The sequence below is a fragment of the Balaenoptera musculus genome, chromosome 19 (assembly GCF_009873245.2).
Source record: "Balaenoptera musculus isolate JJ_BM4_2016_0621 chromosome 19, mBalMus1.pri.v3, whole genome shotgun sequence".
NCBI lineage: Eukaryota > Metazoa > Chordata > Mammalia > Artiodactyla > Balaenopteridae > Balaenoptera > Balaenoptera musculus.
Genome location: NC_045803.1, coordinates 32,458,589 through 32,478,012, shown reverse-complemented (window position 1 = coordinate 32,478,012; position 19,424 = coordinate 32,458,589). Strand labels below are relative to the sequence as shown.

The window sequence follows — 19,424 nt, the reverse complement described above, 5'->3', positions numbered from 1 at the left end:
CACCGCGTGGCTTGTGGGATCTGATCGGACCTGGGCCACGGCAGTGAAAGCACCGAGTCCTAACCACTGGACCACCAGGGAATTCCCCCTGATGAATTAAAATTTTTATGTTTACTTAATATGCCAGAGTCATCCCTCCACACTAAAGCTGCAGCTATATCATGGTTCCATCAGTTCTTCTCTCTGGAGGCAACTTAGTTTACTTAACTAGTATCACTAATATCTTACTGTTAAAGATTTAAGTTATTTTCATTTTTTTCCTATTATAATCAATACTGAGGTGAACATCCCGCAGGTCAAAGTGTTTGCACAGTCACGGTGATTTCTTCATTATAAATTCCTAGAAGTGAATGCAGTGTCATTTGGAACGCCCTAGGGGCCTTTACTGAATCATTATATACAGTGAACCAAGGCCCCTAGTACCACCTCGTGGGTGAATCTGGTCTCCCTTTCCTCCTTTAAGGGGTGTTGAAAGCAGGAGAGCCCCTATGGGTGGGGACTGTGTTGACATTAATTAGCATCTGTCCTCAGCTGCCCAGACTGAATGCGGAGACTTACAGAAATAAGGTTGGGCCCTGTCTGAGGTCGGGTTCCCTTAGAAGCACAGTCACTTGGTCACTGTGTACATGATGTACTGAGGGCCTGATCTCAGGAGAAACCAGTAAGGGACCGAGGGAAGCAGAACAGGGCAGGTCCTCAGCCTGATCCCACAGGGAGCATGAATGTAAAACAGAAGAGCCAAATCTGACTACCTGTTGGATCTGTTTCTTTTACTTTAACCTCTGCTTCCCGTTGCTTTTGTTCGCCAAAAGGATACTGTCTGTACATAATGGCCTGCCTTCGAGAACCCGGCCCCTCTGCCTGAATGTTAAACCAAAGTGCCTTTGTTCAGGGAAGCATCCTGACCCCGCCCACCTGTGGCCGGCTGCAGGAAAGAAGAAATTAACACATCCCCTCCCCAAGGCTGGGCATTCCAGGGGATATTTGCAAAACTTATGGCCTTTTTACTTCCTCATCTCCTCCCCCTCTCTGTTCTATAAAAGAAACTGGCATCCAAACCCCGATAAGATGGTTTCTCGGAGACCCTAGTCTGCCATCTTCTCGGTCTGCCGGCTTTCCGAATAAAGTCGCCTTCCTTGCCTCAGCACCTCGTCTCCGATTCATTGGCCTGTCCGTGCGGCGAGCAGAGCGAGCTTGGACTTGGTAACGTCAATAGCACTAAAAGTTTGTCCCACCGGAGGTAAGGGGGCCAGAGGGTTATACCTCTGCCTCTGCCATTGGCCACTCCTGGTTGGGAGGATAAGGGGGTGTGTAACCTCCCAGGCATCCCTGGCTCTTATCGGCCCAGGGCATTTCTCTGGAGGAGGTCTAAGCTGTGCGCAGCCAACACCCACAGCAGCTGGGAACGGGCGCCCAGCTGTAAAGGGGGTCTGGGCGGGGCACTAGCAGCATCTTCTACAGGTCTCAGAGGCCTGGGGCCAGAAAGAATCCCAAGGACTTAGAGAGAATGACAGGAGAGCCCAAGAGCTCCACGCTAGAGGTGAGAGTGGGTGATGGTGGTCCACTGGGAGTCCCTACCTGACGTGGAACTCTGCCAGCGTCCGGCACGTGCTCACCGCACTCAGCACACGGCACACCCCGGCCAGAGAAAGCCCATTGCTGCTGAGGCTGCGGAGAGGAGGAGGGAGACAGCCATTAGCGGGCGGCTGGAGTCCCCAGCCCCACACAGCTCCAGCCGCCTCCTCCTGGCTCAGCAGCTGGCTGGCTGTCACTCGTGGAATGTCCTGGGTCCTCAACCAGGGGGGTCTTAAAGGGTGAGCCATGAGGCATATGACCTCCTGCCCCACACAGAGAATAAAGCTCTCCAGCTGGAGCAGTAGGAGCTGACTCGCTGTTTTTGCTTCTCTGATCCTCAGTTTTCTGCTCTGAAAAATAACCACCATTTAAATCCCATTTTACCAATGGGGAACCTGAGGCCAAGAGATATGAAGCTACCTTCCCAGGGTCACAAAGCTACTGAGTGACAGAGCCAGGGTCTAAATGCAAAGCCAAGACTCCAAACCACTGACACCCTAACCTCAACACTCCCCCACTCCCACTCCCACTTGATGCTAAGACCCCAACACATCCCACCCCCCCAAATAGCACCCCTAGCACACAACGTGCTACACCACAGCACGCCCAATAGCCTACTATCCTTTCTTCTCATTCCACCACCCACTCCTTCACCCCAAAACTATATCCCACTGCACCACTTCCCACTCCAACAGCCCAGCACCCATCCACCCAATACCCTAGCGCTGCCCCAGTGCAACTCTGCACCCCGCCCCACCCGGGGCTGTTGTCAGGACAAACTGGAATACAAGCTACTGATGTACAGTGAACACGTTCTACATGTTCAAGGGATTTTAATAACTGGAACAAAGCGGCTCATGCCAGAGGCAAAGGCAAGGCATGGTTGAACCACTCCAACTACGCTGGAGTTGGGGGAAAAAGCAGAGCCGGTCGGTGGAGCAGTCCTGTTTCTGGTGACTGTGGGCACGGGGACCAGGGGTGGCAGGGACCAGCTGGGGCTCTCCTGGGCCCTCCCTGGTAGCCAACAGTGGGGTGGGCCACTCACTCCAGCTTCCCGGCGATGTGCAGCTGGGGTGCAGCCTCCGCCATCAGTTGACAGCCTTCATCTTCCAGCCGGTTCCCTGAGAGGCTGAGACAGAGGGGTCTGATGTCCTGTGCTGCCCCTCAACCCTCAGCGTTCACACAGGCAAAGCATCCCTCCAACAAATGAGACTCAATTATAATGAACATTGAAAGATTGCGTACCACATGCCTGGCACTGTCCTGGATGCTTTTACAATTATTGGATACTTAATCCTCATAACAACCCTACGAAGTAGGCACTATTATTATCCTCATTTTACTGATGAGTTAACCGATGGTTAAAACACTTGCTCAAAGTTGGGCCTGGGATTTGAACTCCGGCAGCCTGACTTCAAGACCCCATCCTCAACTGTTTCTTTATGCTGCAACCTACATAATGACTTCTTGTGATGAGCTCCATGCCTATAGGGAAATCTGATCTAGTCTGGGGACCAGGAAAGGCTTCCCTGATGTTTGAGCTACTTGCTAGAAAAACTAGGAGTTCAATAGGTAAAGGGTGGGAGAGATGGGGGAAGGGTGTTCCTGGCAGTAGGAACAGCACAAAGATCCCATGGCATAGCACATTAGAGGACTTGAAAAAGAGCCGGTATGTCTGCATTCAAGATGGAGTGGGAGGGTGGGGTCAGATGGGGCTTGTGGGGTTGGGGGCACGGTTCTGGATCACACAGGATTTTAGGATTTGGGCTTATCCTGAGCACTGGGAAGGGGGCAGGCAGTAAAAGGCAGTTCACTGCCAGGTGGAGGCGGCCAGGGTGGAAGCAGGGAGCCTAGTGCGGAGGTATCCAAGTGAAAGATGAGAGTGGTCTGGACTAGGGAGGTGGATGAAGAGGATGCAGAAAAGAGAACTTTTTCTTTTCTTTTTGCAGCGCTGCACAGCATGTAGGATCTTAGTCCCAGACCATGCGGGGTCTTAGTTCCCTGACCAGGGATCGAACCCATGTCCCCTCCAGTGGAAGGGCAGAGTCTTAACCACTGGACTGCCAGGGAAGTCCCCAAGAGAACGGTTTTGAGAACTATATAGGGGGTAGGTCGACTCAGGATGACTGGCTATAGGAGGAGGGCAAGGGAGCTGAGAGGCGTCTGGTCTGTGTGACCAGCTGGGTGACGGGGCACACCTGCAGGTGAGAAAACTGGGGGAGGGACAGGCTTGGTGGTGGCGAGGTGGGTGGAAGTATGTGAGTTGGGTAAACACCACCTTCTAATCCTGTCTTGGTTCTCCCCATGGGACAAGGTCAAGGCTCAAGCTTTGGTCATCAAGGCAGCCCTCACCCCTTCCATCTCGCCCTAGGGTGGGGCCACTCAAAATACATGATGGCATTCCATCACCCCACCTTCATGCCCATTTGATTTCCTGGGATGATCGTGGCAGGGGTCCCTTCCTGGTGACATGACAGGACCTCCACCAATCCCCAAACCCCACTCTCAAAGGCTCTGCTCAGGAGCTGGACATCATGGGAATTTCTCCAGTCCAAAAAGAGAAGGTCATCTCATGCTACTCTGGGAGGAAGACAGGGTGAGGGGACCCTGAGGGCTGTGGGCTGGAAGATAAGACCTACATGTGATGAGGGTTCTGCTTCGCAGATCTCAGTGAGGATGAGGCCAGGAGCCAGACTGTCTGAGCCTGAACCCTGGCCTAGACTCTTCCTAGCCTTGTGACCTTGAGCAAATTTACCTTTCCGTGGCTTAATTTCCTCCAGTATAAAATGCACATAGTAACAGTACTTACATCATAGAGATATAAGGATTAAATGAGAGGATGTATGTAAAAGCACCTGGGACAGGACGGGTGTTAAATAATGGTCGCTGTTAGGATGATCTGATTCCCCCAAATTCTTAATGAAGCGGCATGCCCTTCCCCACACCGTCCACCCAAAGCTGAGGCCTTGCCTACGCTGCCCTGCCCTCCCTTTCTGTCTCCTGTCCCAGCGCTCCCCATGATACTCACTCCACTTCATCCAGGTGTGGACCTTCCCGGAGCTGGGCTATGAGTACTTCCACATCATGGACCCCGAGCTGACACTTCTGGAGCCTGCGGCGGGGGTAGGGACGAGAGGCTCAAGGTAAGAAGCTACACTATGCCTCCTGTAGCTCTGAGTGCAGCTACCAGGAAGGAGCTGGAGGAGCCAGGAGGCCGGCAGGCCTGGGTCTAATCTTGGCCTTGTTTTTCAGTAGCTGGGTGACCTGGGATAAGGCACCTAACCTATCTGAGACTCAGTTTTCTCCTCTATCAAATGGGACTAATAATGTGTACTTTGCAGGGTTTTCAAAAGAATCACAATGAGGTAATGGATATAAAATACTACAGTGCCAAGCACAAAGCAAGGGCCCATTAAATTACAGCTATTATTGTTGTTATGACAAGTGCTCCTTGCTCAGGCCGGGATGGGTTACTCATGTCCTTTCCCCGCTCCACATCTGCTTTTCCCTTTATCTTCCCTGCCCCTGCCATGCCTCCTCTGGGTAGGAACCCTCCCCCCATATCATATCCCTCCCCTCAAAGCAATGGATCCCATCCCACTGAGGTACCTGAGTGCCAGGCTTCTCCTCTGAGCCTCTTTCCTCTGGTTGGCATTTCCCTGTAGGTCTGGGTCTCTGGCAAGAACAAATCCAACAGTGGCCTGGGCTCAGGAGTCCAGGGCCTGATGGACCAAACCTCTTCCCTTGGTTTCTAGGAACTGAAGACCCTATAGCATGACCCACAGTGAATGAATAACAAAGATGGTTGCCTGAAGGTACTAAAGGTGCTTCAGCGAAGCAGCAGGGAAAAAGGTTTAAGGTCAGTTGGGACCTTTATTCAAATTCTGGCTCTGCCATATATAGCTGTATGGCCTTGGGTAAGTCACTTCACCCATCTGAGCCCCAGTTTTCTCTTTTCTAAAGTGGGATGACAACATCCAACACATAGAGTGATGGAAGGATTGAATGAGACGATGTATGGTCAAGTGCCCAGCGTAGGCACAAAGTGCAAGCTTAGTGAAAAGAAGCTGCTATTGTCTAAGATGCCACAGTCTCCATTTGTAGATGTACCATCTGTGAATCAGAAGTCCAGGAGCATGGCCTGCATGTGGGTGCAGGCTGTGGGAAGCCGAGGCACCGCCAAGTGTTCTCTCCAACTGGGCCAGGGGAGGACTGGGGCTGCAGGGATGCTGGAACATCATGGATTTCCATAGACTTCTAGATCAGTGCTGTCCAAAAGAACTCTCTGCAATGATGGAAATGTTTTCTATTTGTTCCATCCACTATGGGAGCCGCTAGCCACCTGTGGCCATTGAGCACTTGAAATGTGGCTAAAGTGGCTGATGAACTGAAATGTTCATTTTATTTAATTTTAATTAATATAAAATTAAATAGCCACATGGGCTAGTAGCTACCGTATTGGGCATCATAGTTCTATGCAGTCAGAGGGTAAAAAGACATTGGTCCTCCCAGATCCCTGTATGGGTGAGGAAATTGAGGCTCAGAGCAGGGAAAGGACTTGCATGAGGACATACAACTTCATGTGTCTCTGAGTCTCACAGGGAGGGGTGTGAGGGAAACACAGAAAGTTCTTTCATGGGAAGGCAACTTCCCTCTTTCTGCCCAGTAAGGACTGGCCAAGCTGGAATCCACGCACAGCTGGAACAGCTAGCGCTTGAATGGCAACTGGATGCCAGCAATGCTCTAGGCACTTTAAATGTGTTAATTCATTTAATTCTCAGAACAAGTCTAAGATGTTGGTACCATAATTGCCTTCCTCCTTTTTTAATTGGAAGAGTTTTCCCTGCATAGTATCGCCAGTCTCACCATATCTTCATGTCCTCCCTAAGGGTCTGATTCACTCTGAGACTTCTGATGATGCCCGCTCATCACAGGAGCTGGATGTGGTCCAGAGACACTAGAGGAAGCTAAGTCCTTGGCCAACTCTGAGAAGTCAGTCATTTCCCAGGGGAAAGAAAAATCCCCGCATTCCAGCTCTTCCTAAGCTCTTTTTGCCCCTTTTCCCCACAACTACCTAAGCCCAGACTGCTTCTCAGAATGAGCCCAAACCCACCCCATCCCTAGCTTCTTACCCTTGTAGCTCTGTAGCCGTCTCTGTGGGTGGGGAGACAAGGAAGATGAGGTCCGCCTTCCTGCAGGGTCAGACACTGAGCCGTGAAACCAGTACATCACCCCCTACCTGTGCACCCTGTGTTGCCCCAAACATCCAGAGAAAGCTGATTTTGTAATCGACAGAGAAACAACAGAACTGGCAAAAGTGCTCAATATCAGACATGTAAAATTGTGACTATGTCGTTGCTAGATGAATCCTGAGCGTTTTAAAAAGTCAGGAAAACAATTTTTGCTACAAAAATTATAAAAGTTAGGAATGCTGAGAGTTTTTATAGGAGCCACAGTGTTGGGATTAAGAAGCATGACACGTCATCTACCCCGTGACCCGAACTGGCTAGTTCAGCACCACGGAGAGCGACACGGGACTCAGGATTCTTTCCACTCTGCCTATTGTTCCTAGATTTGTTGATTCATTCCCTCAACCACCCATCCATCCGTCTATCCATTTATCTTTCCACTCATTCACTGTTTATTGAGTACGAGGTGCCAGGCCTGAGGTAGGCTCTGGAGATACTGATGTGAGTAAAACAGACTCATGCATGCACACGTAGGTCTTACAGACCAGTGGCCTCCTCCTTTTCCCATCCCCACTTTCTCCTCCCCTTTTCTCAAGACCTTGAAGGCCAGGACCCCACTCCTGCTCACCTGACCTGCAGCATCCTGACGGTAGGGCACGTGACCGCCACATTCGTCAAGGAGAGTAGGGTTGACGCGGAGACATTGCTGAGGCTCAGCCTGCATGATTGTGGCAAAGGTGTCAGGAGTGAATCCCCCATCCCATCCACCCCAGACTCTCTTTGCTCTCCAAGGGAGGAGGGGGAGGTGACTCAGGCGGGGGTGGTGGAAAGACAGCTTACTCAAGCTTCCGGAGCCGCGGCAGGCAAGGGAGCACCTCCACGACGTTCAGCACCTCCCAGTCCTTGAGTTGGTTGTCCCGAAAGCTGCAGGGAGACCGAGGCCCAGTCCCTCAGCCCTGGGGTTGGGAGACTTGGGAGCCCCAGGTGGCAGGTGACAGGCGTGGCCATCCTCATGCAGGAGACACAAGATAGGGGCCCACGAGAAGTTCGTGGTATCCAGCAGGCCCAGCTAGGAGGAAAGGCCCTCTGATGGCCTCACTTCCATCCCAGTTCAGTCCCTCTGGGAGAGTTTCTGCCTGGTGGCCCAAGGGATCCAGATGATGGACTGTGAAGGCCTCATGAGGTGGGATGAGGGGACCCAGCACCCTGCTCTCTAGGCTCTGTCTGGGATGTGCCTGAGGCCTGAGTTCAGCAGGGCCTCTTGGTTCCCAGGTGATGAGCAGACTGGGATGCAGGAGAAGCTGCTTCCAGCCTCATCTCTGGCCCTGATTCACCCAAAGCCCTAGGCCAAGCACTTTCCTTTCTGACCTCACATTCCCCACCTGGCAAATGGGGTCCACAAACAGCCCTGCCTGGGTTCCTAGCTAGAGGGACAAAACAGCTGAGGAGTATAAGGGTGCCTCTGTGTGTAATCACTTGGTCAGGACAAAGGATCAGAAATAGTGAACTTGTTGACATTTACTTTTCTTTCTTAATTATTGAGAGTGACCTTAATCTTTTTTTTTTTAAATAAATTTATTTATTTATTTATTTAGGCTGTGTTGGGTCTTTCTTGCTGTGCGCGGGCTTTCTCTAGTTGCAGTGAGCGGGGGCTACTCTTCATTTTGGTGCCCGGGCTTCTCATTGCGGTGGCTTCTCTTGTTGCGGAGCACGGGCTCTAGGAGTGCAGGCTTCAGTAGTTGTGGCATGCAGGCTCCGTAGTTGTGGCTCACAGGATCTAGAATGTAGGCTCAGTAGTTGTGGTGCACGGGCTTAGTTGCTCCGCGGCATGTGGGATCTTCCCGGACCAGGGCTCGAACCCGTGTCCCCCGCATTGGCAGGCGGATTCTTAACCACTGCGCCACCAGGGAAGTCCGTGAGTGACCTTAATCTTTTCCCCCATCACCCAGAGTGATCATGAACAAAGACACCCAGCAGAGGGGACAGAGCAGAGCTCTGGACCAGCTAATGCTCCACTCAACAAGCAGTGCACCCTAGTGCTGGGCTGCATCTGCTTGGATGAAAGAGTGTCTTTTCTAAATCTCATAAAGGTGCCATATTAGGTAGCAGTGGTCCTGCCAGAGAGCTGCTGAGGAGGATCCCTGGTCCCACCCTTCTCAGGCCACTCATCACAGACATAGGGCAGGAGTATATTCATACATACGTGCTTAGATGTGTATGTGGATCTAAGTGTGCAGGCATGTGCGTGCTGCACATGTGCATGTATGTGTGGCATATACTTAAGTGAGCAGGCAAGTGCAAGTGTGTGTGCACATATGTGCATGAATGTGGGTGTATGTGTGTGTTTCATGCCTTTATGTGTACCCACACAGCACCTGCCTACACAACGCCATCCCTTCTCTCAGGGTCACAGAAAGAAGGGAGGGACCCTCAAAACTCAAGCTCCTTCAAGATGTCCCAAAATATTAGCACTTCTCTGGGGTCTCTGGGAGCCTTGTGTTTGGATCCAGTCCCACCCAGTTCTTGGACTGATGCCTCTCCTCTCTGGGTCTCACTGAAAAAGTAGTGGCCAGACCCTAATGCAATATACAGGACCCAGTCCAGTCTCAAGGGGGGGGGCCCTGGGACCTGGACAGTGAATCCTCCCCTCAGCCAGTGAGCCCTCCTGGAGATCACTCACCTGATCTCTTCCAGCTGTGGACAGAGGGGCAAAGCCTGCACCAGGTGGCTGATGCCTTGAGCAGTGATCTTACTTCCTGCTAACCTACAGGGTAAGCAAAGATAGTGGGAAGAATGGGGATGGGAAAGGGGATAGACCAGGAATCTGCCCTGTGTAGGGTTGAGGGGCGGGAGGAGAGTTCCAAGCATCGCCGGCTGAGGATCCATCTTGGTTCCAAGCCCTGACTCACCCCAGCTTCTTCAGGCTCCCCATTGTCGGCAAGCTCCTGGAGAGGGCTTCGGCAAAGGCGTCCCCACACTTCCTGCTCTTAAAGCTGCCACAGGAAGAGGTGAAGTGGCAGAAGATCAATGGTGGGCAGGACTTAGAGTTCATCATCCATTCCCTCCTCTGAGAGATGGAATTTAATCCAGTAATGGCAATAGTAGTAGTTGTTGCTGTAATTATTGTAGTAGTAACAAATACATATCATGGCAGACATTGCTAATCGTCTACCAAAACCCATTCTCCACTGTAGCTATAACTGGGAACATGGTTTCCCAGCCAGAGGTGGTGTTTCCCAGCCTCCCCTGCAGCTCAGTGTGACCATACGACTCCGACTGTGCTGTCACCCCTGGAATGTGAGTGGAAAGGATGTGCTCTATTTCCAGGACTGAGCTTTAACACATTGGGCATGTCTAATCCGTGTTCTCTCTTTACTTTCCCCCAAGCCAGAGCACAGATGTGTCTGTGACCCAGCTTTGACCATGCAGATCAAGATGCCCAAGGAGATTATGCTGCAACCATGGAAGGGACCTGGGTCTCTTCATGGCCATGTGGAGCTGAGCCATCCCACTGACCTGGACCACTTACCTCTGAGTCTTCCATAAGAGAAGACTTATGGAAAACACAACAAAAACAACTACATTATTGAATCCACTGTCTATGTGGGGGAGGGATTCTTTGTTATTGCAGCCTAAACTTTTCTCTAGCTACTACACATATCGAGCCTCTACTCTGTGCCAGGAACTGTGGCACGAAGTGTTTTTCATGCATTATTTCATCTCATTCTCCCAACAACCCTGTGAAGTAGGTATTATTACTGATTCATTTTAGGGATAAAGAAACTCAGGCTGAGAGCTTAAATACCCTGTCCAAAGCAAAGAGGCTCTAATAGCACAGCCTGGGTCAGATGCTCCAGCCCATGACTGAGAGAAAGAGAGGGAAAGACTGAATCCAGAAACCATGACTAGAGGAGATCTAACTGGACCCCAGAGTTCCTGGAGAGGCAAGGAGCTTCCTCACTGTGTCACAGGCTAAGGGGCAGTACGGAGGGACCTTTCTGTTCTGATATTCAAGATTCTTCCTCAGTCTTCCTCAGCAGGGTTCTGCCGAGACTGGCTGGCCTCCGCTCTCCCGAAAGTCCAGCTCTCTCCCAGGGATGTTCCCAGGTCCTCCCCAGAGCTCCCCTGTCCTTACTCTCACCTGAGATTCTCTACCTGCCCACAGCCGGCCAGGGCTTCGGGGCAGCGGGGCTCCAGGGGGCAGCCCTCAAAATCCAGGTGGATGGGGGCATCCCTGTGCCCTAGGATGTTGGTCAGGGCGGCCAGGTCGGCGTAGGTCAGCAGGAAGTTGTGGAAGGGCATTTGATGGGGGAGGCTCTGGGCTGTGAAGCCAGCCAGCTCAGGCGCCTGTGTCTCACCCACACAGTGACACAGCTCTACAACCTTTGGTCCCGTGAGCCTGCGGGTGGCCAACTTCCTCAGTGCCTGCACCACTGCTGCCTGCTTGGTACCCACCCAGGCCTCGTCCTGCTGTGCCAGGAGGCTGAGGAAGGGGCGGCAGGCACAGGATGCCAGGCCAGCCAGAAAGGTGGGAAGGTGGTCTAAGAGGCCCAGTCTAGCTTTGGTTCGCTGCACCCAGCGAGAAGTGAGGGTGACATGTTGGGAGAGTGTATCTTTGTCCACCTGGGGGCTGGCCATCAGGTGCAGGGCAGCAAAAAACTCCTGCAGGCTGAGGTGGGTGAAGGCATAGCCTGTCTCCTGGTGCCCGGGTCCCGTGCACACACAGAAGGAGGTCATCAGGCCGAGGGCAGCCCCGAAGGCCATCACGGGTGGAGGGATGTCACCTGCAGAGAAGATGACCTTCCCTGTCTCCAGGCCCCTCAGGGCCACCTCCCCGAGGCCCAGCAGGGACTCGGCAGGCAGGAACCCTCGGGGGCTGAGGGTTAGCACCATCTGCACGTAGTTCTGGGTCATGGTGGGCAGGAGGGCCGCAGACTGGCCCGGAGAGCTGCCCGGGAGCAGACGGTAGAGGCAGAGGCAGGCGACTCGGCACAGAGCGGGCACGGCACACATGCTCCAGAGACGTCTGTCTGTCCGCAGCTCTGCTACGGCTGCCTCCTGGGATGGCTGGTCGCTGAAGAAGCGGCTCACGTACTCCTCCACCCGCGGTCCGTCAAAGCCCCACATGTGGACCGTGGCCGCCTCGGTGGGCAGGCAGGCGGGCAGCTTCCCTGGACGGGAGGTGGCCATTACCCAGCAGCCAGGCAGGAGGGTCCCACGGCAGAGGCGGGAGAAGAGGGTGAGGGCTGATGCTGGGTCCTCAGGGCCTGCAGTCTCCTTGCTGGAGCAGGGGTGGAAGACCTCGTCCAGCCCATCAAAGATGAGCAGGATTCCGTTAGCATTCTCCTCCAGGTACCGGAAGACAGCCTCGGGGCCAGCCTCAGGCCTCAGGTACAGATCAAAGAGGAGCTGGGGGAGCGTCAAGAAACCCGTGATCAGGTTGAGCTGGCGGAATTCGAAAAGGAACAGGGCCTGGAAGCGGTCCAGCTGACCGTCAGCCCACTTCTGGCAGAGCCAGTGGGCCAGCGTGGTCTTGCCCATGCCCGCCTTCCCCAGAAGCACCGTCACTCTTGGGCCCCTGTTGGCCTTGGTATTGAAGAGGTCCCGAATGTTCACGTCGGTGCCATCTTCTGCCTTGGGGTCCCCTGTAATGGCCCCCTCCTGAGTGTCGAAGGGTGCTGAGGCCCGGCTCCATTGCAAGATTGGAGGGATGTAGGCTTGGGGGAAGGCAAGCGGCTGCCCTGGCCCGGGGGTCCTGTCGGCATAGCGCTGCTGGGCAGAAGTTCTAAGCAGCTGCAGGTACCTCTTGGCCAGCTCTGCAGGGGACAGGGAGATTGCATGAGAGCGGAGGGCCTCCCCGCGCCGCTCACCACAGTATCGGGTTGTTGGGAGCCTGTAGCCTTGGCCGTGTACGTATGGGGGTGGGGGGGGGGTGGCAAGAGCACACAGGTGCTCTTGTGCCCCCCAAATTCCTAGAATTAATTGGTTCTACAGAAGCACAGGCTCTGGCAGCCATTTACACAGGGAAGGAGGAATGGGGAAGTGTGGACCACGGCTCTATTTGTTTTGCAACAATGTAAGTGGTGTAAAGTTTGCAGTGAGATGGGGGAGGGGAAAGGGGGCACTTTCTTTGCAATATCAAATTGGAACAAGCTTTTACTGTGAGATCGAAGTAACCTGCCTGCGGCCCCCATGCCCACAGTATTTCAGTTGTGCGATGCCCAGGATGAGCACGAGCACCCTGTGGGCCCAGACACTGAACAATCAGAACTGCGGAAGCTGGTCAATAGTCAATACCTACATTGCCGGCTGTTGACTTTAATTGCTGGGTCATTTGGGAGATCTTGGGTGGCCCAGGGGAGGGCCCTGGGCCACTGTTGGGGGACACTGGATACCCCTGCTGGGGGGGCGCCCGACATAGTGTCCTATTTTATACAGATATGAATCCTCTGACCAGCTGTGAATCCTCTGGCTATGCCCCATGGGGCTGGGTTTCCCAGCTGGTGGGACAACCGGTGGAGAATGACAGAAGTTTCTGTCCCGGCCTGACCGGTCCTCAGCAGCCCCCATGTCTTCCCAGGGGCCCTCAAGGCTTCTTTCTGCCTTGCTATCCAGCTCAGCCCTAAACTGGCCAATGGGAGCCCAGTTCTGAGGTCATGCTGGTCACATCCCTGGAGCTCCCTCAACCCTGAGCGCGTGGGAGTATCCCCGGAAAAGCCTGGATGGTGAAGCTGCGACCTGCTGGGATGCTTTGAGCTCCTTCAGCTGAGCCATCTCTGGAGAAGCCCCGCTGTGGCCCACTGGGCAAGGTGCTTCCTTGCCAGACCTAGCTCTCTCCTCTGCCCACCCAGGACCTCCTCTTCTTCCCTCCTGGGAGCTTGAAAGACAAGAGTCAGGGGGCGCGTGACTGGAAGCCTGTTATCAGGGGACAGAGTCCAGGATCTGTGTCCTTGCCCCAAGGCAATCCAACCCAGTGTTCGGGTCCCTCCCCACCTTGGTACCCACCTTGCTGCTGCTTCTTGCACTGCTTTGGGCGAGGTGAGGACCCACAGCTCTGGTGAGGCCGCTTGAGGCCTGGAAAGAATGAAGGAAGGAGTAAGGGGTGAGGTTTGGGGGCCTGGGCTGAGGGGGTAGCCGGCACTTTCAGGGAGCTCCATTCCACAGACAGGCAACAGCCGGACAAGTATATCCACACTCAGGGACTGAGTGAAGGCAGGCAGCAGGCAAAGGCTGCATCAGCATCAGCTCCTGTTTGCAGAGGGGTCCCAGGCCCAAGTGAGAGGGCTGGAGGCTCTGGGCCTGGGGATCTCCCAGCCCAGAATGCAGGAAGCAGGGCCCACAGCCAATAGCCTCAAGCACTAAATGGCTTGGAAAGCACCCAGCTCTGTCGAGGGCATTGCTGGTTGGAAAAGTGGAGCTTCCACGAGGCTTGGTCAGGCCTGTGCCCTCCCTCCTGTACCAGTGTGTTTTATCCCCCTTATTTCACATCTTCCAAATTTCCTCACTTCTCTTACTAGTTTCCTGAGTTCTTGTCTGGTTGCATGGATTTTCAAGAGTCGCTTTAATACCTTTCTGAAGAGGTTGGGAAAGGAAGAAAGGAAGAAGGAGAACAAGAAGGAAGGGGAGACAGAAAGGAGGGGAGGAAGAAAGAAAGAGGGCTATGGAAGAATTTTAAGAAGTAAAGCAGGACACTCGTACAGCCAGGCACTGGTGATTAATCAGAATGGCCGCTGCAGCAGGCCCCTTGCCCTGCCAGGTGTTAAATTTTTAGATGCTGGTCTGCAGGGAAACCTAGGGGTCCCGAAGAGGGGCTGGAATCAGTGTAAGATATATTCGGCCGCGCTGAGCGGCTTGCAGGATCTTAGTTCCCCGACCAGGGATTGGACCTGGGCCCTCGGCAGTGACAGCACCGAGTCCTAACCACTGGGACACCAAGGAATTCCCTTGTATTTCAATATTTTAACGAGTCTTTTACTAGTAACGGACTCACTAGCTAAATATCAACCAGGCCTGGTCACAGCCAGGTGACAAGTATTCCAGCTCAGTGATAAGGGACAGAGGGACCAGGTATCAAACAGTTTTGATTTACTGGGGAGCTAGGATTACGGGATGGATGTTTTCTGTTACAGCCGTGCACAGCTATAAGTAAAAGTCGATATTTCTATAGAAATAAAGGTTCTGAAACCACAGCAAACATCATACTTAATGGTCAAAGACTGAAAGCTTTTCCTCTAAGATCAGGAACAAGGCAAGGATGCCTGCATTCACCACTTCTACTCAACATAGAACTGGCAGTTCTAGCCAGAGCAATTATGCCAGAAAAAGAAATAAAAGGCATCCAAATTGGAAAAAAGAAGTAAACTTATCTCTGTTTGCAGATGATCAGATCTTGTATGCAGAAAACCCCAAAGACAACCACAAAAAAGCTGTTAGAACTAATAAATGAATTCAGCAAAGTAGCAGGATATAAAGTCAACACACAAAAGTCAGTTACATTTCTATACATGAACAATGAACAATCTGAAAAGAAAATGAACAAAATAATTCCATCTACAGTAGTATCAAAAAGAACAAAATACTTAGGAATTAACTTAACCAAGGACGTGAAAGATTTGTACAATGAAAACTACAGAATGTTGCTGAAAGAAATTAAAGACATAAATAAATGAAACACATGTTCGTGGATTGGAAGACTTACTAATGTTGAAAATTTCAATATTACCCAAAGTGATCTATAGATTCAATGCAATCTCTATTACAATCCCAATGCCTTTTTTTGCAGAAATAGAGAAGTCCATTCTAAAATTCATGTGGAATCTCAAGGGACCCCAAATGGTCAAAACAATCCTGAAAAAGAACAAAACTGGAGGATTCACACTTCCTGATTTCAAAACTTACTACAAAGCTACAGTAATCAAAAACAGTGTGGTATTGGCATAAAGACAGACATAAAGACCAACGGAATAGAATAGACAGCCCAGAAATAAACCCTCACATATATGGTCAAGTGATTTTTGACAAGGGTGCCAAGACCATTCAATGGGGGAAAGGACAGTCTTTTAAACAAATGATGCTGGGAAAACTGGATATCCACATGCAAAGGAATAAAGTTGGACTCTTACCTAACACCAAATACAAAACCTAACTCCAAGTGGATCAAGGGCCTAAATGTAAGACCTAAAACAATAAAACTCTTAGAAGCAAACATAAGATGAAAGCTTACGACACCGGGACTGGCAATGATTTCTTGGAGATGACACCGAAGGCACAGACATCAAAAGAATAAATAGAAAAATTGGACTTCATAAAAATTTTTAAAATCATACATCAAAAGACCCTACCCACAGAGTAAAAAGGCAACCCACAGAATAGGAGAAAATATTTGCAAAACATATATCTGATAAGGGATTAATATCCATAATATAGACAGAACTCCTAAAACTCAACAACAAATAAACAAAGAAGCCAATTCAAAATGGGCAAAGAACTTGAACAGACATTTCTCCAAAAAAGATATATGAACGGCCAATAAGCACATGAAAAGGCACTCAACATCACTAATCATTGGGACTTCCCTGGTGGGTCAGTGGGTAATACTCCGTACTCCCAATGCAGGGAGCCTGGGTTCGATCCCTGGTCGGGGAACTAGGTCTTGCATGCCACAACTAAGAGTCTGCACACCACAACTAAAGACCCCACGCGCTGCAACTAAAGATCCCGCATACCGCAACTAAGACCCAGTGCAACATAAATAAATAAATAAATTTTAAAAATCACTAATCATTAGGGAAATGCTAGTCAAAACTACAATGAGAAGTGAAGGGATTATAGAGAAGTCTAAAAGGCACTTTTCAGATAATGAAAAAGGGGCGTAGCATGCTTTGTTCCAGAATCCCAAGGTAACTGGTAGAAATAGTTAAGCAGTGATACCACAAATCTTTAATTTGTCATCACTGCTACATTTGGCTTTAATCATAACTGTATAATAATCATGCCTGTGAAAAATGTTCACATATAAGAAGAAAGTGCAAATTGTGCCTACGATCTACTTCCCATAACCTTCTCTAGTGAAATGGCAGGAAAACTAAGTAAAGCTTGAATTGAACTAATAAACTATTGTTGTTTTCAGAATAGTTATTCAAGGAGGAGATCATCGTCAGGGTGACTAGAAGGGGTAGTCAAAGTACTTTGAGACATTCGTTGGGGGTTAGAATATGGATTCCTGTGAGACAGCATACCGACTTTCAGGCAAGTAGTACCTGAAGTACTTCTGCCTTTGAGCCCCGCAAATACAACTCCTTATTTGTAGACTGTATAACATAGTCCCTAAAATTGACATCTCCATACTACCTCACTTCCTCTGGCTCAGGGAAGAGGCTGAGGAATCTTTATTCCTGGCTTTTTTTCCCTTGAGGACCTGGGTCCAGAGTCTAGCCCAGTGGATGGCAATAAATGTTTTCTCAATGAATTAATAAATTTGGGGGTGAAAGGAAGAAAATTCCCAACACAGCCTATAGGTCCAGCATTAGCAGGGCCTGCCCATATAATTTATTCAAACTGTCTACCCTATGTAAGGCTCTGCACTTGAGCATCTCTGCCAAATGTTTATATGGTATGTATGTATACATATACTATTAAGTTTGTTCAATGTTTTGACTTGGCTTTAATATCTGTTCTTTTATGTACAGAAACCTGCCTTATGTAACTTTAGAACAATTACTATAGTAGAAACAATCTCTATAGCTTGAGAAAATATTTAGAAAAAAAATTAATGCTATTATACACACACACACACACACACAAAACTACAATGAGATACCACCTCACACCCATTAGGATGGCAACTATCAAAAAAACAGAAAATAAAAAGTGTTGGTGAGGGGCTTCCCTGGTGGCGCAGTGGTTGAGAATCTGCCTGCCAATGCAGGGGACACGGGTTCGAGCTCTGGTCTGGGAAGATCCCACATGCCGCGGAGCAACTAAGCCCGTGAGCCACAACTACTGAGCCTGCGTGTCTGGAGCCTGTGCCCCGCAACAAGAGAGGCCCCCACAGTGAAAGGCCCGCGCACCGCGATGAAGAGTGGCCCCCGCTTGCCTCAACTAGAGAAAGCCCTCGCACAGAAACGAAGACCCAACACAACCATAAATAAATAAATAAATAAATTAAAAAAAAAAAAAAAAAAAAGTGTTGGTGAGGACGTGGAGAAACTGGAACCCTTGTGCACTGTTGGTAGGAATGTAAAATGGTGAAGCTTCTGTGGAAAACACTGTGGAGGTGTCTCAAAAACTTAAAAATAGAGTTGCCATATGACCCTGGATCCTGGATATATACTCAAAAGAATTGAAGCAGGGTCTTGAAGAGATATTTGTTTATCCATATTCATAGCAGCATTATTCACAATAGCTAAAATATGGAAACAACCCAAGAGTCCACCGAAGGATAAACAAAATGTGATTTACACATACAGTGGAATATTAGCCTTAAAAAGGAAGGAAATTCTGACACCTGCTACAACATGGATGAACCTTGAGGACATTATGCTAAGTGAAATAAGCCCATCAACAAGGACAAATATTGTATGATTCCACTTATACAACGTACTTAGAGTAGTTAAAGTCATAGAGAGAGAAAGTAAATGGTGGTTACCAGGGGCTGGGGGAGGGATGAATGGGGAGTTACTGTTTAATGGGTAGAGTTTGCTTTACAAGATGAAAAGAATTATGGAGATGGATGGTGGTGGTGGCACGACAATGTGAGTGTATTTAATACACTGAACTGTACACTCAAAAGTAGTTACGATGGTAAATTTGATGCCATGTAATTTACCACAGAAAAAAAAAAAAAAGAAAGAAAGATTCTGAATAGAGTGCGGCCTTTGAATCAGTGAGGTGGGCCATCTGATCGCTGACCTCTCTGTGCTCCATCAGAAAATCAGTCAGGGGCTCCCTGGGTGTGGACGGCAGTCTGTGGGTTAGTGTCAGGCCTGCGGGTGTCTGAATGGTGAGGGGCCTGAGTCTGTGGGGCTGGAGCACGAGGCCCTGAGGCTTGGGGACAGGGAAGTGAGAACGGGCTTCCCCTAGTGAAACCAGAGAGGTGATTCTGGCAGTGGTCAAGGGCTGACAACTTCAGACTCTCCCAGGAGGCTCCAGGTTAGACCCCTGGGAACATGTATCAGGACAGGCCAAAGCCTTGAGGGGCAGAGAGGGGGTGCAGGTGAGGCTGGGAGTCGTGGTGAGGGACCTGGGAAGCGTGCAAATGGGTCCAAGGATGAGGAGGCTGGTTTATGGGAAACGGCTGTGACCAGCCACCACCCGCCTGCTCTGGGTTTGAGGTGAGGACTTAGCATGCTCACCCCCACTCCCACTCCCCAACCCCAGGCCTTACCAGGGTGGAGCTGAGAGTCTGGTTGGCTTTCCTCGCCAACTTCAGGCTGCCTGGGGAAGCCTGGAAGAGAGGAGGAGATAATATGCTATGGGCATGTGCTAGGATGCCTTGGGACCAGCTCTGGCCCCATGTCTGGCTCGGGGCTCATCCCTCAGGGTAGGTTCCCAGCAAGGGAGAAATCTACACTCAGCGATCTGTGGAGGGCACAGCTGGTGGTGAGCCTTGAAGGCAGCTGGGGGCAGACACATGTGCGTATCTAAAGGTTTGTGCACATA

At 50.7% G+C, this 19,424-nt stretch overlaps 1 protein-coding gene across 3 annotated transcripts in view; it reads right to left on the bottom strand.

The window, feature by feature from the left end:
- NLRC5 (NLR family CARD domain containing 5) overlaps positions 1-19,424 on the bottom strand; it is an 89,335-nt gene that overhangs the window by 37,161 nt on the left and 32,750 nt on the right. For 2 of the 3 annotated variants that reach the window (XM_036834845.1, XM_036834844.1), the window contains 12 exons: positions 19,150-19,209; positions 13,770-13,838; positions 10,906-12,580; positions 9,674-9,757; positions 9,445-9,528; positions 7,605-7,688; positions 7,393-7,482; positions 6,708-6,767; positions 5,185-5,250; positions 4,604-4,687; positions 2,621-2,704; positions 1,579-1,668 (listed from right to left, as the gene is read on the bottom strand). In XM_036834845.1, the coding sequence (XP_036690740.1) occupies positions 1,579-1,668; positions 2,621-2,704; positions 4,604-4,687; positions 5,185-5,250; positions 6,708-6,767; positions 7,393-7,482; positions 7,605-7,688; positions 9,445-9,528; positions 9,674-9,757; positions 10,906-12,580; positions 13,770-13,838; positions 19,150-19,209 (2,530 nt within the window). The remainder of the gene's footprint in view (positions 1-1,578; positions 1,669-2,620; positions 2,705-4,603; positions 4,688-5,184; positions 5,251-6,707; positions 6,768-7,392; positions 7,483-7,604; positions 7,689-9,444; positions 9,529-9,673; positions 9,758-10,905; positions 12,581-13,769; positions 13,839-19,149; positions 19,210-19,424) is intronic. The other variant, XM_036834846.1, reaches the window with a different exon arrangement.